This window comes from Hylaeus anthracinus, unplaced genomic scaffold (genome assembly GCF_026225885.1).
Source record: "Hylaeus anthracinus isolate JK02 unplaced genomic scaffold, UHH_iyHylAnth1.0_haploid 2, whole genome shotgun sequence".
NCBI classification, from domain to species: Eukaryota; Metazoa; Arthropoda; class Insecta; order Hymenoptera; family Colletidae; genus Hylaeus; species Hylaeus anthracinus.
Window position 1 is genome coordinate 7,743,701 of NW_026534838.1, and position 16,154 is coordinate 7,759,854.

General features: G+C 40.1%; 1 protein-coding gene and 1 long non-coding RNA gene across 14 annotated transcripts in view; both read right to left on the reverse strand.

The window, feature by feature from the left end:
- LOC128892853 (cAMP-specific 3',5'-cyclic phosphodiesterase) overlaps positions 1-16,154 on the reverse strand; it is a 179,014-nt gene that overhangs the window by 31,579 nt on the left and 131,281 nt on the right. For 10 of the 13 annotated variants that reach the window (XM_054153451.1, XM_054153453.1, XM_054153448.1 and 7 more), the window contains 4 exons: positions 15,321-15,341; positions 2,614-2,715; positions 2,466-2,530; positions 1,570-1,682 (listed from right to left, as the gene is read on the reverse strand). In XM_054153451.1, coding sequence (XP_054009426.1) covers positions 1,570-1,682; positions 2,466-2,530; positions 2,614-2,715; positions 15,321-15,341 — 301 coding nt within the window. Of the gene's footprint in view, positions 1-1,569; positions 1,683-2,465; positions 2,531-2,613; positions 2,716-5,958; positions 6,593-15,320; positions 15,342-16,154 lie in introns of those variants that run through there. The other 3 variants (XM_054153442.1, XM_054153445.1, XM_054153452.1) reach the window with 2 other exon arrangements.
- LOC128892868 (uncharacterized) lies at positions 6,623-11,767 on the reverse strand. Its single transcript, XR_008461195.1, has 3 exons — positions 10,785-11,767; positions 8,463-8,568; positions 6,623-7,022 (listed from the first exon to the last, which is right to left on the reverse strand). It is a non-coding gene; the product is annotated as an uncharacterized LOC128892868 (long non-coding RNA).

Genomic DNA, 16,154 nt, shown 5'->3' on the forward strand with positions numbered 1-16,154 from the left:
ATTTTTCAGAGAAATATCGGTAGAGTGTAAGTTTTATTCGAGTCAATCTTTTGTCGTTACTACCTTTGCGACGACCGCGACGCCTGCGACCCTTGCGTAGTATTTACGATGGAACGCGATAGAGTTTAACGTTTTTTTTGGAAAAATAGTATCAAAGTATTCGGTGTCCCAATTTGTCATTGCTGAATCATCGCAGCTCTCCTTTTCATCATTCTATTGCAATCTCACGTTTCGTCAGAGATTTGCGCAGCGTCCACCAATAAGGATGTCCTGACGTGTTACAGGATACGTGCTCGAAACTCTAAATGGGAGCGTGACGTATCTTCCGGGCGGAAAGCAGAAAACACGCTGACGTAAAATCCGTTGGACTGCACGCTAATGAAATTTTTATCGCGGGAAATGAGACACAAATTAATCTCCGAGAAAGTTCGCGTCAAGATTCGCATAATAATCCGAACGATGATAAATATTCATAGATCCTGGCAAGAAGTTTGTCCCGTAGGACCGATCGATCCGAACTGGGAGTAGGAGTGGGAGTGGGAGTGGGAGTAGGAGTGGGAGTGGGAGTGGGAGTAGGAGTGGGAGAGGGAGAGGGAGACGAGAGCAGGAGGATTATTAAAAAAATAATTTCAAAACTTGATTTTACCTTGCGGACTTGGAATTATTTTTAAAATTACTTATTATTCTGAATGTCAGAATGATCGTATCACGCCAATTTTTTTCCCATCGATCTCATCGGAGTAAACAAATTGTCCACGGTTCAAATACTTCAATGAAATCGTTATGTTTAGCTACTCGCATTGACGACAGTATTTGCATATTTATAATTTCAGATTTATCATTTTAACATCCACTACTATCGATCGATCTAAGAAAAACAGAGCCAAGAATTGCCAAGTGGAATTCTACATATTTTTATGCTGACAGAGAAATCGATCGTATTCGATTTCTTTCAATGAGAATACATTTTCTAAGGGAAATCAAGCTAGAACGACAACTTCTATCTAATCTATGCCTTAGAAAATTCAAGTGTCGAAATAAATCCAGAGAAACTTTAGAAAATTTCAATCTTGTTAAGAAAAAAAAAAAAAGAAAGAATTTTATAGAGGGTCGTTCACAGTTACCCGATCCTTCCACTTCTACGAGTGACTTTTACGAGGAACGGAAATTGAAAACTCACGTAACTGGAATATGAAAACAAGTCAGGAAATTAATCATTCGCGAAAGAATTACCTCGAAAGAGTTCTTCGAGCGAAAGAGTTCTTTTTTCAGATCTCAGGATTAAACACTATTATTTATTATTCTTTCTCAATTTCTTAGCTGGAGCCGTAAAAAGATTTTAAAGTGCCCGTGACAAGACAAACAGTGGATATTCTAATTTTCCTTTCGAAACTTGAATTTCTCCCTGCCATAAATTAACCGGCTGATTGATTTCATTTTGGCTGGAGCCGTCTTAAACGACTCTTCTCCAGCTGGTACAATGCTGAGATACACATGTGCTCTGATTACTCCCGAGATCCGACACTGCTACAAAACGAAACAGAAAAAACATCTATGCCGTCGACTTACCTTGAGGGAGGCCATGTCAGACACGGATCGATGCGTCTGAATGGTTTCCAGCTGGTCTAAACACCAGTCCAACTCCTCCATCGTTTCCACCGCCAGCTTCTGATAGGGCTCCTCTGAAAGACAGAAGGAAACGAAGACATTAGACGCGGTGTTCGTGTGAAATGGAAAGCGACTGAAATCTTTGTAAACGGAGTGAAATTCATCGCGTTACGAAAGGGCCGTTGGTGGGTTGAAAAGGAGAATTGGAAGAGCCTGAAAGGGCGTTTTCGATGAGAATCAGAGACAAAGGCGGAAGCGGCGGTAATTAAACCACTAACTTCGGATAATGAAAGAAACTCTGATCATCTAAATATCTTTGTAATTTCAAATTTCAAATTTCAAACGAGAAACAAAGAATTAAACAAATTACGAAACACCAAACAGAAAGCAAAATTGGTTTCAATTTAAAATTTGTACATTTATTTATAATATTTTAGAGATCTGAATGAAAAAAGGTTAACAAGATTAATACGAATGGGAAGCAAGAAATTAAATTAAATTAAATTAAATTAAATTAAATTAAATTAAAACTGGATATTACCTTTAGTTAAAGAGGAAAGACGTAAACAGAAAAATGGGAGAAACATCGAAACGAAAAATTAAAAGCGATGGATTGACGTCAAAATATCGGACGGGTGATATTGAAAATAAGCAATATATAAACCAAATCAGAATATTTCAGGGTATTTCAATTTGAAAATGTTTTGAATTGAAATTCACCGAATTTTGCTTTCACGTTAAAACTATAATAATCCCGAATACAATCTAAATGAATTTCACGAGCGTAGAATACTCGGAATCTAAAGGCAATGTACCGATCAAAAGATTCATTGATATGGAAAAATTGTATTTCTTACCCCCTGGCGCCAGTATTCGTGCTTGCGGCGTGCTACTCCCTTGCGCCGCGCTACTTCTCCGTGATCTACAGGGAAAACAATTCAAATAGAAGGTATCGTAATAATTTTCGTTTAAATTTTCAGTAGAAATAGAATGATTGTCACTTACTTGTTCGGGGGTACATTTGTGAGCGACGCAAAGTTGTTCCTGACCGAGCGCAGAGACGCGAGGATCTGCGCGAATGGCGTGACGATGAGCTCCTCGCCATGGCTGCAAAACGAAACAAGAAAAAGTCAATACGCTGAACTTGGCGAAAGTCGAGGATTAACCGGAAATTCGAGGGATCAAGCGGTTAAGCGTTCACGATGTGGCGGACCCGACGCGACGTCCATTGCATTTTCGCAAAGCTGCGCTCTATTGGCATGCAAGCACACCATTTCCAAGTAGCGAACTGTACATCCTTTGTTTCTTCTGTTAATTACTTATGGCATTAATTTTGAAACATCGTCTGTTCGCTTAGTTTCTTGGCTTTTGTCAAAATGCGAGAAGAATTTCAAATGAGATCAACCAAGATACTTACAAGTTTCACTCTAAAAGCTGTTTAAATAATTAACCATGTAACAGAGATTTATGAAACAAGTTGTTGCGTTAGTTTTAAAGTGCGTCAACTTTTGAAATTGTGATAAAAATGATCGACGTTCAATCGACGATCGTAGGTTTCCAATTAAGAGTAGGAATATCAATTGAAATACTTGCCGGCAAAATTGCTTCCACAAAAGAACTCTAGGTCGTCTTTATCGCCGAGGAAAATCCCGGAAAGTTTCCCCGTTCAGAGGATCAGTCAAAGAACTTGGAAAGCTCAAGGGAAAGTAGGTTACATTAAACGATCTTGCTCGACCATAAAGCGTGTCTTTTTCGTTGCTAAGAAGACGTCTATGTCGCGCTATAGAGCTCCAAAACGAGGAACTTGCGTCACGTATAGATGTGTATCTATGTATTATATATAGAGTGTCTATAAAGTCTGTGTGCAGTTTCAAACTTTTATAACTGTCGATGCACACGCTACGAAAGATTACGACGAAAGACAACGAATAAGGAGTTTGAATTTCAGTCGGAGCTCGATCGAAATCATTTCGATTAAAAGATTTTTGGGAAACAAATCTTTTTGCTACTTGTTTCGATAAAATTTATATTTTCACTTGTTCCAAGTGATTAATGCGATAACTCTACAACCTGTTTCATCCCATGTTTCGTGTATTTGAAATTGTAATTACTACCGGAAGAATATTCTCATACAAGGAATAGGTTACGAATAATTTTGCCATCATTTTCTGTTTTTTGCGTAATTCTAAAATAATACATTTTAGCACAATTTTTCTCGCTCAAGCAGTTCTTTGATACAATACTTCCTCTTTGACAAAATTTTCATTCGAATTAATGGCTTTTGGCGGAATGCGCGGATGCGTATAGTTTCATATTAGAGAAAAGCTCGAATATGATTGACGCACGTACAACGTATAACGTCACCGGTGCAGGCGGCCGCGGCGTTCCGTGCGGCCCGGCCGGTGTGCACCAGCTGGGAATGGCTAAACGAAATTTCGTATTCTCTATGTGAAATTTGATAATCAAAAACGAGACCATATTTCATGTGGCACACAGATACGTCCACGACTTTGTACCACTCAAATTTTTTATTGCAGAAACCAACAACGATTGTTCTCGTATTCAATTTAACGCATTTCTACTTTATGTGTTATTTGAAAACTGTATAGTTATATTCAAAGTTTTAACGTTACAATTGCCGACATTTAACATTTCAATATTTGATTCAACAACAAAAAGTTTAGCGAGTAAAATGGGAGAATCGAATTTCACGATAGCGCTGGTTCGTTATCTAAAAACGAAAATCAAACCTTGGCTGAATCTCGCCTAATGAAAGCGTAATTAACGAATTGACTGCAATTTCCCTTCCATTCAAACGAGGTCGAATAACAAAGTTTTCGTCGTAAACACATCTGATTCGACGATTTCATTTCTCATTCTGCGAGTTGGTTCTTTTTTGTTTATTAACGCTGACTTAATTCTTTCTACCAATACTTATGGTATAACGTGTAAATATTTGTCTAAACATGGAAGACTAAAAAATAATATTAACATCTAATTGGAATAAATGCGCGATAAAATGAATTTGAATTAAGGTTCTACCTAAACGAATATAAACACTCGGAAGAGAATGAAACGAATTCTACTTGAAAATAGCAATAATTTTTTATTTGTTATTTTGTATTTGTTTCTCAACGAGTTAAAACTCGCGCGTAGGCCAGTAATAATAGTAATAATAGCTAGTCTAGAACACTCTAACCGAGTTTCTGGCCTTTCTCCAACGCACGAATTTATGTTCCTTGACACTCATTTACTTGATTCATTATGGAGATGCATCAAACCGATAAACATGCGGGTAATAAATGTTGAAGCCATCCATGAATGAGTTCCTTGAAATTTAGCCAATTATTTCCGTCGGTCCGTTGAATTGCGAAATATTTTGCAGTCGGTATTACTACTAGATCGTATTTTTGTCGATTAAATTTATACTGAATTTGCGTCACTCGAACAGTTTAATCACGGCAAAGTTTTATTTATGAAATACGACATCCATATTCATTCTAACAAACGTTGACTGCTTTTTCAACGAGAAGCGACACAATTATTCCGCTTCGACTAAAGAAGATCATCCAAGTACGATATTATCGATAATTGAAACTTTATCAACTCTGCGTGGATGGTGTCGTTTGGCGCTTTATTAATCAAACATTGTCGTCGATTATAATTCAATTAACCGTTCGCTAATCGTTCATCAAAATGTATTATCAACAATTCATCAACGTCGATCAATCTTTAATGCTCGTCAACACTCGATTCCTCTTTAACCAAGGATTACCGCGAATTATAATACGATTACAGTAATTCCCAGGAATGATCGATCAAATCGAGCTCTTATCAGAACTCGTCGACTTGCACATTATCGACGATCGACGTTAAATCGAAAAGAACCGATAAACGGTCGACAAGACAGGTTGCGCTAAAAATATAATGTGTCGATAATGACTCAACAATAGACTTTGTTAAACAACAATAAAAATCAAACGATAACAGTTGTCGTCAAGTATAAATAAATACACTTTGTAATTCTTGTAAATCTCAGGTACTCGTTACGAAAGTGGATAAATTTATGATTAACGAGGGCTGTTATCGTTTTATTTCGACGTTGTTGGATCGTTACCGACGATTATACACACGAGTATGTATATTTAATATACCGTGCGGGTCGTTTATCCTAGGTATCCTAGGGATTCGCCAGTATTACAAGCAGGAAGCAAACAAACCTTCGTCAACCCCGATTCACCGAGGTCTCAGAAGTCTCCGACACGACCAGTAATTACTAAACTGCCTCGCGACTGATTGTCGACCTCGATTCGACACTCTCGACTCCTCCAACAATCATCGTCCACTTACAAGTCTCTCTTCGGTGGCGACTCGAAGCACTGCTCCCAGAAGAGAGCCTTCCTAGACGATCTAACCCGGAGCGTGGAGGCCGACTGAGTTCGAGGCAGCCCTCCGGAATTTCCTGCGCCGCCTCCTGCACCGAGTGATGGCGAACTCATGCCACCGCCGCATCTTTTCAGCCCACCGCTAGACTCGGAGAAGTCCATCAACCCTCCGCTCGAGCCCGACATCGTTAGGCTTCCCTGCACCTCGCTATTCGCTGCATTTCACTCCGATCTCTGCTCTTTCGCTCTCTGACACATTTCTTGGCGAGGAGATTGCTTCTCGTTCCTCGCTTCTCACTTCTCTCTTCTCGCTTCCTCGCTTGCGCAGTTCGCAGTTTCGTCTTTGCGATTCTCTTCAATTAAGCTGAAGCGATCCGGGTGTTGGAGAGTTGTGACGGATTTCGCCCTCGATCCCTATCCGATACGGCAACTTAAGAAACACGGGATGGACGCGTGCTGGCTGAACACGGCGCTAGTTGGCTGGCCGCTGATGGAGAACACGTTCCTTGGAACACTTTCGTCTCTTGATGCAACGGAATTTTCTTTACGATAGAGCGGGTTATCTTACAACCAAATTGGACGCGTCTCGTTTCTGCCGGCCATTCGACAATTACGAGGCGCTGCTCTTACGATTCCAATCTTCTAGACGCTATTCTCCACAACACTTTTGTCCATAAATTCACTTTGGAAGCGAACGAAACCACGGGTGAAACGTCATCGAAAACTGTTCTCGAACCGACACTTCCAGAGACACTCTTTTCACGGATGTTTGTTGAAACTTTAAAATTTCGTGTAAACAATATGTCATCTTAAGCGAAGGGTTCAACAATTTAGGTAAAAAAAAAAAAAGAATATCCAACGGAAATTGGTGTGCGAATCGATCACAAGCGATCTACTTCATTCGTGAAATCCACTCCCAAATAAACCACGACAAGTTTTCCACCTGTATTTACTTATCTTGTCGCTATACTTGAGTGGTTCGCTTTATCGGTGATTACGACGATAGAGCTTCCATGCAATCTCGAATTTCTGTAGAAACAAAAGATTTGATTTGTCCGATTTGAAGGACCGAATTAACCGAATATGTATTATTATCGTAGATCGGTCTGTGTCGTTAAAGGAAGAACGGGCGACGCACGATCTTCTCGTTAGTGGAATTTGCGAGTGATCGAATACTGATTCTCCATTAGACTGATTGAATATGAAAAGGACCGTTACGCAGTTGAATTGGCGTCGCGTCGCGTCCTGTCGATTTATTCGTCAAAAGTATGCGGGCGTCGCGTCGCGTCGCGTCGCGTCGCGTCGCTTTGCTTTCACAAATGATGTATAGCACCAATCACTAGAAACGAAGCTACAGCGAGTTCAGCTTTTAGATGGTCTTTTAGGTAAATTTGGCTGTCTTTCAAATTTCCAAGAAATTTCCAAGGAACCGATAACCGAAATTCTCTAGCAAAATGATCGATAATAATAGATGTAGGGGAGGGGACGGCAGTGGATAGTATTAGAATGGAACAATAGAGAATCAGTTTTATCGCGAACAGGTCGCATAAACTGGGCCAAGTACCAACTTAACCAAATGAAACTAATTAGGCTAGACCCTCGCTACTTGTTGGCATCGTGTCTCTTTATCTTGGAATTTAAGCGGCACAGTGACACTAAATTGGAACGCACGCTTTGGTTAATTCTCGGTGTTTGAATACGCACTGCTTGTTCATTCAAAATGCGTCCTTGAAAACGCTTTAATGCAGAGTAAACGCTTAATGGCTGAAAACATGAATTATGATTATTATTGTAATATTAGGTAATCGAATGAGTAACATCGATACTCGCGAGTTACGTAACGTATCCATCAGTGTCATCAGTAGGTAGTTTAGCATGTTAATATTATACCATATCTTCGGACAAATTCAATCAGTCTATTGTTGAACAGTATTTATATTTTTTGTTCCGCACCCAACTGTCGCAGAAGAACAAGAACCATTAAGAGACGATATAATGCACGATATTCCGGTTTTCGTAATACTATCGTACGAGAATTAACGAGCACAAGGATGTTCAAGGGAAACCGGTATGCAAAGACGTCGCGGTCGTTTAACGTCAAGTGCAGCCACCACGGTTGTCTGACTGACTTCCGGAGGAACGTAAAGGCGAACCAACCAATCACCGACATTTAAAACGAAAAATTGACGGTTTTCAGGCACGGAAGTATTTTCGCGTCGACAGCCACAGCGAGGAACGTCGAACTCGTAGCCTCTAGAGTTTACAAAAACGACTCGAAAACACGTTTCTTTCTACGCGACATCGCGCATCAGCCAGAAACCGGAGAGATGGCTGACCTTTCCAGCCATCGAGAACTGACGCAATCCAACAGGAATCCTCGCCAACTCTTTTCACGATCGTTCCAGCTAGTCTATAAATACATTCGGATCGTTTCCTGCCAGTGGAAAGGTACACGACACTTCTCATTACCTACGTCTTCCGATTCTTGCTCCTCCTACCAATTCGAATCGAGTATTACGGATCACATTCGAGCAAAATTTTCAGCAACTTTCTGCTCAACAACGGTAGGCTAGCCCTAACGTTATAATACTACATATACATATTTCTTCCTAGTAAACTATCGCGACGGACCGATAAACCCATTCGATTCGCCGACCTAACGCACGGCGAATCTGACAGGGAACTGAGGTAAATTAGGGGAGTTGGATTATCGGGACGAGTTCTCTTTCGTGTATCGCGATAACGATAAGTATATATATCGCCGATGAGCCCACTTGATCTTCCGAAATTTTACGAGGGTAAATATACTGCCACCTATACGGTACAATGTCGATCAATCGAAATATTGATCTCGATTTCAGGAAAATACAGAATAGAGAAGCTTCGTAATCAAGCAAAAATGACAAATTTGGAAGTTATACGGGACGCGATACTAGCGCCGCGCCGTCCACGTGACTTCCACGGCTATAACCGAAATTATACTCGACAATCTTATCGACCTCGATTCATATAATGTCCAAAAAGAAAGATTGCTGGTTAAACGTACGACAACTTGCTACTCGTTAGTTAACGGTTTCATTGTAGTCTACGAGCACTTTTGTTTACTTTCAGGATAAAAGTAGCGTAGTTTATCATTTTTTACTATTACACAATTTTGCGATAAGTTTTATCTGAACCGATAAAAGCAGACAATACAAATGCAGAAATGGTAGATATCTACATAATGCAGTCGCAAGGTCTTTTAACGTTGTTTTCACGAGACGTCTTTTACGCGAAACGGTCAATTTCACGTATTATCCTCCGTGTAACGCGTAATACATAATAATTCACGATAATATTTACAGGTAATATTTTCGCAAATAAAGTAGCCAATATTATCGAGTGGAAACATGCACGACAAGTGAAACAAAAATTGACTAAAAGTAGCAAGAGATGTAGGGAAATCTAAATTGGATTGATTGTTAACTTTATACTAATAATAATGATAATGTTTGTAACGACTAGATGCGTTTTTATATTTTCGAGTCTGCAAGCTACCATGTTTTTTTGCGAACCGAATGTACTCCGGAGAATATGGTATTTGTTCGAAAGTACAGTCTGTGTAAGCGATCTAACGGCTGATGAAATTGCACCGAGAGTCGTCGAAATCGCAAAACGGGAAACGTTGGCCGTCGGTGATTGCAATTTCCGTTCGGTCGCGTTAATTCCAGCCTCGTTATTTCAACGAACGACGCGATTCCGACAATCGAGACGAGGATCTCGATCCAGGAGCCGATTACAAACAAAAATGATATGATATAACAACGAAGCGTTTGCTCGTTCGATTCTTTGATTTTTCAAGGAAACGAAATTACACGAACGCGTTCGGAACTTTCGGCTTGGAGTTTGCATGAATGCGGAGTTTCAAAGTTGATTTCAAGGTGCAGTTAATTTCGGTGGTTAAACGAACCGAAAGCCTCCGAGTTTCACTTCTTCTTCGATCGATGATAATCGAGTTCTCTGGGAAGAAGGACGATCGAATGCTCCAGAAAATTTGTTGATAAATTCAACGCGTTAGACGCGTTTTAAGATTATTTCTATCGTATTCGATGGGGACAATCTCTAGAAATAACGAAATACCAAGGTAACAGGAAAACGAAACAAAACGGAAATAATCCCGATTTTCATTCGTAAATATTTAAAGAGCGGTGCTTACAGATGATAAGAGGTAGTTTTCTATGAATGAGTTGTCTATCGGCCGTACTCGGCAATTTTCAAAGTATTCGGAACTCGTAGCGTATTTATTGTATATCGATAAATACGAACAAAACAGGAGCTGCTACTGCTGATGCTGATGCGTGCATACAATTCCATAAATATTCAGTGTTTTCTATTTCGCGTCGCGATACATATTTATGGGGGATCTGTTTGGTGCTCGAAATAACAATAAAAATTCTACCGTTCGCTCGAATTCGGTCCACGTTATCGCGTCTAATCTAAAATTACGTAAAAATAATTCCGCGATCGTTACTATATACGTTAAAAAAAAAAAAAAAAAAAAATGTATCGCTGACAATTGACACAAAGTAATTAGAAATCGTTCGTTTATCGGATCGAATTAGGCGCAAAAAGTTCATCGAAATGCGAATAACGATCAAGTCAACAAACTCCAAGTTACGTTATCTTCAACTCAAGTCCAGGCGTAATTAAGATTAAAAATATAATAATAATCATCTTTGTCGAATAACGCACAAAGACGTGACACGTTCAAGTTACTAGTTATTCGGTTTTGGGATGAAAAATTATACATACGTGTATGCATGTACCTGGGCTTTGCTTGACAAGTGTTTTCAAAAGGTTGATTGTACGCGCGATGTAACCGATAAGAAAACAACGAGTTTCGAGCGAACGATTAACTTTTACGATAAACACAGTCTCCGAGAATTCGTTGTAAATCCCCATCCGGTGTTTTGATATCGAAAACGTCGTTTACACCCCCCCCCCCCCCCCCGTACACGCATCACTCTTACTTTCACAACGAAGGGTCGCGCGTCGCTTTGGTGACGTCAACGATTCAACTACGATTCGTACTGGAATCCCTGACGGATCCTCCGTCCTTCTCACCGAACGGTTACTCGAATAATCATCGAATTGCTATCGTGGAACGATGCAAACGGTGCGATTCGGTTGCGAATCGAGGTCCTCGCCCACGCGAGTGCTCGACGGAATGCGTAATTACGGGCAGCGAAGCGTCGGCGCGGCGTCGGCGTCGGCGTCGTGTCGTGCGACACGGGATCATCGACGAGCGATCGACGCCTCGCTGCATCGATCGCTAGAGGCGACGCGACGCGACGCGACGCGACGCGTCGACGCTAGGCTAGGGGTGAGAAAAAACTAGCGTGGAAGGTGTGTTTGAGCGTGGCGAACGTGACGCGTAACCGTAGATAAGGTGTACTACGCGCTGGAAAAGGTCGACGCGCTAACGTCGTCGGACACCTCGTGTTCGCCGCGACGTCCAACTGGCCAGGGTGTTCTGGTTTCGCAGAGATTTCACTTGACGTTGCGGAGAGGGGAATAGAGGGGCAGAAGGGGTACGATTTGCGCGGGAAACTTGCGCGTTGTTCGTCGTTTCTCTCGCTCGGACCAACTCTCTCGCGTTTACGCATTTCGCTCTACGACTAGTTTTCCTTCGCACCCCCTACCTCTCTTCTTCGTCTATCCGGATAGCTTGTATTCAACTTGTAACTTGTAACTTGTAACTTGTAACAACGTGCCTGTCTGAAATATTGTCCTTTCTTAGCTTCTCTTTTTCAATTACCACGTAACCGAGAAACTTGTGCCGTTTCTCCGATAACTACGAAATGGAGTAGCTTGCGCGAAACACCGGATAGCTGGAAATTCCGGTGACATTAAAAACAAGTTTTACCGTCTCGCTAACGACAAGTGCGCAAAGGTGCAACCGTGAAATGTATACTCTGTCCTTTATACAATTCCTTCCTTTTCCTTAAATTTGTTCTTTCTATTCTCGAATCCACCCCTAAAACGTATTTCTAAACTGGATCTGAATTTCGACTCGAAAACAATCAGCGACATTTCTACCAAGTGTAAATATTAAGTGCTGATATTAATTTCAGTCAGTTTCGATCGACTGAAATTGAACTCGAAAGAGCAGAAATTACATTCGTTGAAAATTAGAACGCGGCGCGCGGAATTCTGCGCAAATTTGAAACTTACGAGGTCGCTTGCCAATGAAATTATAGCAAACGAAAATTAAAGAGAAAATTAAATTCATTCTCCGTTTGATTCGGATTACGGTATGTATGGGATTTAAATACGATCATCGGATCCAGAGAAACTGTTAACGTATCGAGTCGCATCAACGAGGAACGTTCGATGAATATTCAATGAATTTTAATGTCCTATCCGTTGAGTCTTTGATTAATATCAAACGATTGAAATGTTTGATAAACGATACCGCCGCGTCGCGTCGAGTCGCGTCGAGTCGCGTCGACGCGGTGTACCGTTGCATACCTCGATTCAACAATATTTCTTCGAAAAACATTGTGAGGAATTGCAAGAATTTGAATAATAAAAGCAATGCATAACTAGCAAGGATAGTCGTAAAAAATTTAATAAAATCATGCTCTTTGTTATTGTCTGTGTAATTTAATCTCTATTTGCTGAAATCTCTTTCGCGAGCCTGATGTCATATCTCCTTGCTACAGTTGTCAATCGCGTCATTAACATTACAGCCAAGTTTCATGATTGTACAGAATGTTCAATTTCACGTTAAGATTGCGCAACTCACTTGAATCAACCGCAATAGTCCTTTGCACGATATCGTTTCGATTAATTTCACGGTAAAAGCTTGGATATTGCACGTCATCGCATAGTTACTAAATATAAAACTTTTAAACTTTATCCTCGTTTAGAACTCGATTTCGTTCGCTGTCGAAAACTTGTCGACGTTCACCAACAAAAACACACAGACACCAACGTTTGACGATTAACAAATTTTAAACAATCTCGTCTGCAACAGGTTCGCTCGATTAAGCAACAAACAAATAAACAAATTCGTTCCTACTTTACCCGTATGATTAGACGTTGAATAAATCATTGTTTTCTTTGTTATTGTAAATTGAACGACGCGCAATACCGACCGAGCGACTGGTAACGTGGTAACTGGTCACTTGGAGCGAAACGAAGGTAGGTACTACAACGACAGACAGCATGCGCAAGATAGTAATTGCCACGTACACAGTTGAAAGAAATCAGCCATGTATACAGGGTGAGCCAGGAGAAACAAACGGAACAGCTGAATATCTCTGGTGGGATTAAAGATAAGAAAGAACGTTCAACGAGAAAATTGTACCTTTCGAAAGATCGAATAAAAGTAAGTCCAAGTAAACAGAGTTTCTATTTAACCCTAGTGTTTGCGGTTGGTTGTCCCAAGGATATCCATGGTTATCCACGGTTATCCACGGTTATCCACGGTTATCCACGTTTATCGTCATTCTTTTTCATCTCGATAGACGTGTTACTCGTAGTCGGTCACTCGTCGTTCGCAGCCTAGACGGTGCTCTATTCCTAATGACCTAATGTCTTGACGTCCAACAGCGGTAGTTATTCAAACCAACACTTGAATCGTACTTAATTCATTGAATTCCTTAAGTGCACCTATGCGATCGTGTCATTGCGACTAGTAAAACGACGAGGCCAAGGAATTCGAGGCGATATCATGGATCAGGTTCGCTGCCAAGGCCAACGACGAACGTCTCATCTTTAATAATCTTAATAGTTTTACGCCGGGGACAATTGCTTTAAGCTTTCAATCTTACGAGTCTAACACGTTTATCGTTCCACAATTTTTCAAACATAACCACCGACTACGAATAACAATCTTGACCTGTTGCGCGACCAAGTAGTTTTCGTGAAAGCGAGACGACGCGACGCTTTCAAGAATAAAAATTTAAAGCATTTCATAGTTTATACGCTTAACGGCAGAAATATCGATAACGATAGCATTCATGGACGGGTTGAGCAGCGGAGTAGGTACCGTTGTCAACAATTCCATTAAAGTGTTATTAATGTCGAGTGAAACGTAATAATTAACTAGAATCGTCTCGTTCGACGGGTATCGTTATATGAGTCACAAGTTACAAAATAGTCTGGTAAATAAATAAATTACTGGCTAGAAGGGGGAGCGTTATCGATTCCCATTTCGATCCGCAGAAATCGAATTTACTTATTTACTAAATAAATAAGTAAATATCGTAACCAGAATAATAATATGAATCGTAGGTCGAAAACGCGATTCCTCGATGCGACTCTATGCGTATCTAACCACGACAGATGGAGTAAAGTGAATACACTGCGTTACCTACGTACGTATCATCTATGTTTGCTCTACTCGAGATAAAAATATTTGCACGCGGTGCACTTCCATTCGTGTGCACTCTGCACTCTGCACTGTGCATTCACGTTGCATTCGTTGCACCACGAAAATCAGAGCGCAGTCGTTTAGATTGCATTTCGAATTCAAAGCACTTGTCCACCTGTCTCCGTTAGATATGTCTATGTTCCTTATTAATGGGAATTCAAAGACATTGGTATAAAACAAACCTTTTCCTCTATCTTTTCGAGTTTCTTTAATCGAGAAATAAACTTAAATAAATAAAATCAACGACAGTCTCAACTGGAATGCACATTTCTATTACACACGTATGTTGATTTCTATTATCAATATTCCAAAATGGATTCGAGGTAAGAGAGGCACGGTTCTAAGGTATCCATACGCTTCCATTGGCACTCGAATTAGCGAGCTCGTGTGAGAAAACGCAGCTGAGCCGATTGATATTGCGTGGCACGGTATTTCAGGAATCAATCATATTTCTTCCATCAACGGTGTGTACTCCAACGCAATTAAAATTGTTCAAATAAGAGACTCAATTCGAGAGATTGATCGTGCACTTTCTACAATTTCAATTGCTCGAGGTGACGAGTTTTACATATTCGGAGATGTGTCAAATTTGTATCGAAATAAAATTTCAGAAAATTTCAAATTTCAAAAAAGGAATAAAAAACAAACAACTGCTTATTCGATATATGTATGTATATTCTCACAATTCGGCAAATTAAAGAAAGCGCATGGCAAATTTGATCGCACAAATTGATTCTCTTATCGATGAATAATCCTTCTTCTCATTTGTAATTCTACTACTACCACCACCATCTTTGTAATAAGCGGCAGACGTTAACAATTATTCCAATTAAAGAAGCATTTTCAAGCGTACAGTTCGCAACTATAGCGACTGCGGCATACCCAAATTATGTAATAATGCGACTTACCTAAACTGATCGGTAAATATCCTGAAAATAACAATTCATTTTTATTCAAAAACGTTTTACTATGCTTGACATGCTGTTAATAACTTACGTATGGCATACCTCACTCTACGACAAACAAAGTTAAATAAACAAAATAATCTATCGCTTTAGCATTGTTTTATGTTTTCTATTGTTCTAAATAATTTTGCAAAAGCTGGCTGCCTGAATATTTTACACGCTATACGCTCGCCTAAATAACGATGCCTATTATTTAAAAAAAAAAAGAAGTTAGTAAAAGAGATTAGTAAAAACTCTTTTTAGCGTTTTTCTACATTTCTTTGTAATCTTTCTTTCTTTTCTACGCATTTTGCATTGTTTCGACGTTGTACAGTATTTATTGTTGGTGAAATAATAGTGGTGCAACGTGTCGATATTTGAAGAGGAACAGTGTTGTTGCGTTTTATTCTCGTGTATAGATATGTGTGCTTGCGCGTATGCGTATGCGTATGCGTTTGCATAGGCGTGTGCGTTGTGCGTGTGCAAGAGTGTGCTCAAACATCGATTTGATCGGCCCAATTCCGTTCAATTCGTTACGACAACAATTGTGTGCTGCGAAGAGTACCGTAATAAAAAGGGTCTAGAAAAATTGCAGCTAACTTTCTAACGCGAGTAGAGGAGAATGCTCGTTGCAATTTTTCAGATTTTATTTTTCAATGTATCGAATTGAATCGATACTCGATCGAATCGATTTCTCAGCGATTAATTATTACAACGGGGGCGTTGATTAGTCTTGTGAGTCTGTAGTGGTTGTGTGTGTGTGTGTGTGTGTGTGTGTGTGTGTGTGTGTGTGTGTGT